The sequence below is a fragment of the Engraulis encrasicolus genome, chromosome 13 (genome assembly GCF_034702125.1).
Source record: "Engraulis encrasicolus isolate BLACKSEA-1 chromosome 13, IST_EnEncr_1.0, whole genome shotgun sequence".
Taxonomy (NCBI): Eukaryota; Metazoa; Chordata; class Actinopteri; order Clupeiformes; family Engraulidae; genus Engraulis; species Engraulis encrasicolus.
Genome location: NC_085869.1, coordinates 43,112,895 through 43,120,455, shown reverse-complemented (window position 1 = coordinate 43,120,455; position 7,561 = coordinate 43,112,895). Strand labels below are relative to the sequence as shown.

Genomic DNA, 7,561 nt, shown 5'->3' with positions numbered 1-7,561 from the left:
TCGCAAACCTTTATTTTTAAAGGAGGGGGACGAGTTGGATTTTCGTCACCTCTGGTATAGCCTTGTTTTCGCCCTTTTCGAGTTGTTCTTGTTTGCTTCGTCAGATTTTTATGCCCAATGACTTATGCATGTGCGTATTTTTCAATGCATTTCGGTAGGACTCCTGTGGTCTTTGTCTGTGAGAGTTCCAAGGGCCTTTTTTTTGCTTACAATATTCACCGCTTTGGAAGCGGGCCTAAATATTTTTGGGATGACTATGTGATCTGACATTGTGGTCTCTCGTATTGCAACCAGAGTATGGAGGGCTGGGGGGGAGAAAATAGAGGAGCCATGGTCGCATGCACGCACCCGCGCACATACACACGCGCGCGCCAGGGCTTGACATTAACTTTTCTCCCACCGGTCACTGTGGCTAGTGGTTTTCTCAAGTCACTAGCCCTTCAGGTATTGCACTAGCCACAGATTTTACGTCGTTTTTTTTCTTCATTATGATGGTGTACATCTAACCTAAGAAGATGAGATTCTAAAGCAAAATGAGTGTATAGCTCTCTACATGGAAGTATGTCAAGCAAATAGAAACTGCGTTACTAAGTTTTGTCTTGAACTTAAATACAACCAATTGATATACAAGGGGCAAACAACAAAATACTATGGCTACTATGATGGCTACTATGATGCGTATGTCATACCAAGGAATAAACTGCCAGCCAAGTTGGCTAGTGACACTGAAAGTATTACTAGCCAAAGCCAAGTTTCACCAGCATTTGGCCGGTTGGCTGGTGCCAGTGTCAAGCCCTGGTGCGCGCATGCAACATGTGCGTACACACAAATGCGCGCACACACACCAATACACGCGCGCACACACACACACACACACACACACACATGTTCGCGCACACACACACGCGTGCACGCCTGCACACACACATGTATACAAATCGGATGCATGTACACAAACGAAAGCACATACAAAACAGACAAACATTCACATGCACAGACACTAAAAGATTATATTTTTGGGGCTTTCCTGTAAGCCTTATGTGTTCAAAAAATGTTTTCCGTGCGTGTGTGTATGTGTGTGTGTGTGTGTGTGTTGCACAATATATGTATGTTGAATACATGGATGCCTGCATTGGCTGCTTGGCTGTTGGGGCTGGTTTTGGAGCTTTCTTTAAAACTAAGTAATCCAAATAGCGTTCACTCGCATCGCAATGTACTGCAGCAGGGTTTTTTTAAAATTATTTTTTATTTTATTATTATTTTTCAAGCCATTTCCATGAGGCCTTCCGAGGCTTCTATTTTCTAATTCTGGTTCTGTGTCTGCACGTTTTGTGTCTCTGACTGACCATCCCTCCTCTGTGCATGTGTCTCCCCCTTTTTTGTGCTTTCCTTGCAGTGTGCCAAAGAGTTGTAGTAAGGACTCCTTAGGGAGGCTCCATACATTCCTGCCCACACACCCCACCCCCACCCCACACACACACACACATATACAGTTTCACACCCACTCACACACTCACACACACACACGCAAGCACTAAAACACACCATACACACACACACACACACTACACACCACAGACATTGAAGTGGCGGAATATGCTGGAGGTGCAGGAGGAGAGGACGACGACACCAGCAGCAGCCACGGCTACAGCGACGCACTTCGGCAAGAAGGAGAGGGAGCGCGCCCGCAAGGAGCGCGAGGAGGGGGGCAAGGACGGCCGCGCTGGTGGGGGAGGTGGAGGAGGAGGAGGAGGCGGTGGGGGAGGAGGAGGAGGTGGAGGATTGGCTGGCCCCGGCGGAGGAGGTACAGTCAACACTCTTCTCTTCCAACTGGGAGAGCACTCAACAAAACTAAGCTCTTGTGCCAACTTTGTAATACATGCATTATTTTACGTTACACTTAGCTGACTCTTTTATCCATTTGAACTTTAGTTATTTTAAGTACAGGGTATTGGTTACAGTCTCTGGAGCAATGTGGAGCTAGGTGCCTTGCTCAAGGGCACCTCTGCCATGGAATGTGGCCGGTAGTGGAAGAGTGGGATTTGAACTTGCATGCCTCTGATCAGAAGTGCATCTCCTTAACTGCAAATGGATCCTGGCAGTGTCTCCAAACTTACCACACTAACCATGAGGACTTTTACGGGCTCGTCCCAGATCACAGAAGTGACGTCGACGCAGCTTTAGCAGCAGAGAAGCTCTTAGGCTTGTGTTGATAATAATAAACTCCTGGACTATGTACAAATTTCCAAATGCATCGTTTTGTTAGTACAGACCATATTTGTAATGCAGTAAAAGTTTGGTGTCATGGCATGTGATTTTAGTGTGGTAAGTTTGGAGATGCGGTCCGGTTCTGTTACCGCTGTTCGCTAACTCGGTAACTGTGCTAATGTTCAGCCAAGGTAGAAAAAACTTTGGGCGGGCTACTTGGCTGAATGTCACGGTTCAAATGACCTTAGGTTGAATCTACTCCGGACCATCACTTTAAGTCTATTACACTTTGAAAATTAAATGATTTTTAATTAATACATACTTAACAAACATTTAAATTGTGTATACCTTTTCTTGAAAAGGCAATTAATGTAATGTAATGGGCCTCTTGAATAGAATAATCTGTTTAATGTAATGTACTGCAATGTCGTCCACAGCCGGGCTTCTGTAGTGACAGGGCCAAGTCCACAGGCCCAAATGTAATACAATGTAATGTAATGTGCCTTTCTTGAATACAAACATCTGCTAAATGTAATGGAACATAATGTGTCTCTTTTGAACAAAAAAAGCTGTTTGATAATTGCAACGTGGTGTACTGTCGTCCACAGCGGGCCCCCGTAGTGGCAGGGCCAAGTCCACAGGCCTGGCAGCAGCAGCGGCGGCGGCGGCAGCAGCAGCAGCCCACGCGGCACACGGAGGCCACGGCACACACACGCACAGTCCGCACCAGCACTTAAGCCCGCCCATCGTGGCCCTGGGATCTCCGTCCATGCATTCCAGTAACGCCAAAGTGCGCAACTCCCCCACAGCCAACACACAGAGGTGAGTCCAGGTTTTTTTTTTTTTTTTTTAGCTTTGATTTTTTAGAAATGGTAACAGTCCACTGTGCGGATGACTTGGTATGTGGGTGTTGGGTGCTGGTGGGGGAATGGGGTTGGGATTGTTGTGTTGTTGTGGTGTTTGATACAGTTCGCTTTTTCGCTGCATTCAAAAATAATAATAATAAAAAAAGAGTTACAAAATAAGAGGTAGGACAAGTTGGTGTGTGGTAGTGGTGGTGGTGACACATAGTGCAGTCATTCACACTCCTCTCTGCCTCTCGTTTTCGCTTCTCTATGCTCTATGACTGTACTCCTCTCTGTCCCTCTTTCTGTCACCCCCCCCTTCTCTCATTCATACACTTCTCTTTGTGATGACTTTACTCCACTCTTTGTCTGTATCTGCTCGCTCTCGCTCTCGCTCTCTTGCTCTGTCTCGCTCTGTCTCGCTCTGTCTCGCTCTGTCTCGCTCTGTCTCGCTCTGTCTCGCTCTGTCTCGCTCTGTCTCGCTCTCTCGCTCTCTCGCTCTCTCGCTCTCTCTCTCTCTCTCTCTCACTTTCAGTCATTAGCACACACACACACTAGAGTGTGGCTCGGGCCGTTTTTTCCTGTCCGAGCCCGGCCCTCAGCCGACAGAGAAGTGATCGACACCGACCCGAGCCCGAGACTAATTAAAATGTTTGTGTCCGAACCCGTCCGAAGCCCGAGACCACTGAAATAACAACAGAACCTGTGCGCAAGCAAGATTTTCTATGTGGGCTCCTCCATACTCAAAATAGCACGTGATAAATAGTCAGGATAGGCAAAGACGTTAGGATGAGGCAATTTGCAGTAGCCTAATTTAGTTACACACGCATAGTAAGTATAAACACACACACACACACACACACACACACACACACGCGCGCACACACACACACATGTGACAGCGCAGCTTATGTTTCTTTCGGTTAGACTAACCAGAGATGTTGGGTGCGGTGATCGAATGCATGGGAGGGGCGTGAGAGGATAAGAAAGGCGAAAACTAACGAATACGTTTTGGATGCAGTCAGCGCGGCTACTGTAGTTCTAGCATTTGTTACGTTACTATTAGTGCAAATAAATACCAGCGAGCCCCGTGGAGCTGCCGCTCCTTGTCGTTAAGAAGGATGGGCTATAAGTTAACCCCGACAGTAGCCTGTTTGGCCCTCCAAGAGAATGCCATTTCCCCTGATGTCCATGCGGTCAATATAAAATCAGGAAAGGTTGCACGCGCATAGTTACAACTGTACAGTAAAAGTGACACCAATTAAGAACCTACGTGAAGGACATGGCATGTAACAGCGGACAAAATAGTAACAGGAAACCTCTCCGCCCTACCTTACTCCACGTAGCGCGTGCGTCTTCTTAGTTATCCATATTATGCTCCTTGCTAGCCCATGCTGGAATGTAATCCTTGGCGAACAATGCAGTGACAAACATTCAAGACAGCCTCGAAGACATGGCCTACACTAGGCCTACAACAAAAGACCATGCGTTCACTGACAACTGTTGATTTGGCGCTTATTAAGAAAGCAAGTTGACTCGGCATTCCTGCTCGGCTGACTCGGAGTGGGGGTCCAAATGTTGCCACTGGTAACTGGCGCGTGCATACAGCCAATAATAATCACTCACACCAGTGCCGACCAAAATTTTCATCTATGCATATTCAATTACTTATTTTTTAATCACAAAACTGCCGTTTGCATGAATTGAAACGTTTCCTCTGATTGCTTACAAATTCCACAATGTCTGTTTGCTTCAAGCCCAAGCCCGACCCGAGTCCGACAGATATTATATGTTTTTTGTCCGAGTCCGGCCCGGCCCGTCGGGTTCCGACCAGGCACGTCGGGCTTCGGTCGGGTTGCCATGCTCTGACACACACACACACACACACACACACACACACACACACACACACACACACACACACACACACACACACACACACACACACACACACACACACACACACACACACACACACACACACACACACTATGTAACCCCCTCTCTCACACATGTACTCCTTATCTTAATCTGTGTCTACTCCTCTCTCTGTCTCTCTAGCTATCCATATCTTCAGCGCCTATTACAATTCTACACACCCCTGTTCAAATACCAGGTTTTTGGGATTTGACACAAAAATGACACGCATAATTTCACATTGCATGGTACAAGTTATAGTTTGTATTAAAGGTGGAAAAAGTTGTGAAATTATTTCTTTGTCATGTTTTACATCACAAAAACGTTTAGTATTTTTAATAGGGACTGTATCTATATTGCCTACTCACATACTTTCTCCCTCTTGCTCTCTCACAAACATTACATGGCCTTTCTATATCTTGTTCACACTCTAAAATGCACACACACACACACACACACACACACACACACACACACACACACACACACACACACACACACACACACACACACACACACACACACACACACACACACACACACACACACACACACACACACACACTCCTCCTTATGTCTCTCCCCCTTTCAAGCTGTCTCTGTGCCCTCTCACTGTTGCACTCTCTTTTTTACCTCTCTGTTGTGGTCAGTGGAGTTTCTCTTTGTTGTTTTTCCTCTGACTCACTCTTGTTCTTGACACTCCCTCTCTCTCTCTCTCTCTCTCTCTCTCCCCCTCTCTCTCTCTCTCTCTCTCTCTCTCTCCTCTCTCTCTCTCTCTCTCTCTCTCTCTCTCTCTCTCTCTCTCTCTCTCTCTCTCTCTCTCTCTCTCTCTCCCTCTCTCTCTCCCCCCTCCATTTCTTTCTCTCCCTCAGTTTTGCTCTTTCTCTCGCTTTCGCTCTCTCTTTCTCTCTCTCACTTGCTCACCCCCACAGTGTTGTAGGGTATATTTCTATCTAATGTTCCTGTGTCTCTCAATACTGTTTTTGTTCTCCTTGCTTTATTCAATTTTGCCTCTGTCAACTCTTTCCTGTGTTAAGGTGCTTGGTTGTACGGCTTAAGATTGTGAGTGTCGTTGTGCATCGTACGCTCTCTCTGACTTGCTCTCGGTCTCTCTGTCTCTCTGTCTCTCTGTCTCTCTGTCTCTCTCTCTCTCGCTCTCTCTCGCTCTCTCTCGCTCTCTCTCGCTCTCTCTCGCTCTCTCTCTGTGCGTGCTTTAAGAGCACTGATGTTTACTCACACACCCAGTTATTGTCTGAGTGTAGGGTACCCTTAGATGTTGACTTTGGCAGCCACACCTCCCTGAAATAGTTTTTTTCTCCTCCTCCTCCTCGCAATCCCTTTTTCTTCTCCTTCAATATAGGCCTCATCTCTCTCTCTCTCTCGTGCTCTCTCTCTCTCGCTCTCTCTCTCTCGCTCTCTCGCTCGCTTTGGCTTGCTCTAGCTCTGTCTCTGTCTCTCCCTCAGATCCCTTTCTCACATTTTCTCTTTCTCTCCTTTCTTGCTTGCTGTCGTGTGTTCTCTCTATCTATCTATCTATCTATCTATCTATCTATCTATCTATCTATCTATCTATCTATCTATCTATCTATCTATCTATCTATCTATCTATCTATCTATCTATCTATCTATCTATCTATCTATCTCTATCTATCTATCTATCTATCTATCTATCTATCTATCTATCTATCTATCTATCCCTTCCTCTCTTCTTCTACTTCTTCTTATTCGTCCTCTTCTTCCTCTTCTCCATTTCCTCCTTCTTCCTCTCCTTATCCTTTTCCTACATAAACAAAACAAACCAACAAGCAAATGAAAACAAAAGCATGCAGTGTGTGGGGGAGAATGCGGAATAGGGTGGTGCAGTTGAGGAGGAGTAGTTTGTAGGAAAACTGTCAGAAGAGAAGTCTTCACATGCTTCTCCTCCTCCTCTTTCTCCCCTCCTTCTCTCTACCTTCTCTCCTCTTCCTTGTCTCCTCATTCTATCCTTTTCTCCTCTCCTTTCCTCTTTCCGCCTTCTCTCCACCTCCTCTCCTCCTTCCTGTCTCTCCATCCTCTCATTTGTCCTCCTCTCTTTTCCTTCTTCTTCTTCTCTCCTCTCCTCATTCTCCTTTCTTCTCTTCTATTCTCTTCTCTCCTCTCTTCTCTCCTCTCTTCTCTCATCTCCTGTCCTCTTCTCTTCTGTCCTCTCCCTTCCTCCTCCTCCTCCTTTTCCAGTGTTGTGTTGTGGAGAAGGCCACTCTGGTTGAGTGTTTCAGAGGGAGAGCTTGCCTCCGTCTCTGTCTCTCCATGTCTCTGGGTTCCACTGTTCTGGGGTCGCCGAGGACAGCCCATGCAGGTCTGGGCCAGGCCACCGGTCCTGGGGTGATCCTGGACGCAGGCAGGCAGCCTCTGCAAAACTGATCGGGGGTCAGTGGGTTTGTGGTGCTTGCTCGCTCTCTCGCTCGCTGCTCACTCACTGCTGACTCATGTTTCTGGAGCGAGTGGAAAAACAAGTGTCTGCATTTTGCCAAGGTCCCACTGAGCTCAAGATTCTCTTTCTTTTTTCCTTTTTTTTTGCTTGTGCAGTCTGTCTATTTCTCTCTTTCAGGCTC

General features: G+C 46.6%; 1 protein-coding gene across 2 annotated transcripts in view; it reads left to right on the top strand.

Annotated features, from left to right (window-relative positions):
* The first annotated feature begins 1,502 nt into the window (after positions 1–1,502).
* The window catches only part of bcl9 (BCL9 transcription coactivator), a 25,096-nt gene continuing 19,037 nt past the window's right edge, over positions 1,503–7,561 (top strand). For both annotated transcript variants that reach the window (XM_063213960.1, XM_063213959.1), the window contains exons 1-2: positions 1,503–1,804; positions 2,817–3,030. In XM_063213960.1, the coding sequence (XP_063070030.1) occupies positions 1,597–1,804; positions 2,817–3,030 (422 nt within the window). In that variant the 5' untranslated portion in view covers positions 1,503–1,596. The remainder of the gene's footprint in view (positions 1,805–2,816; positions 3,031–7,561) is intronic.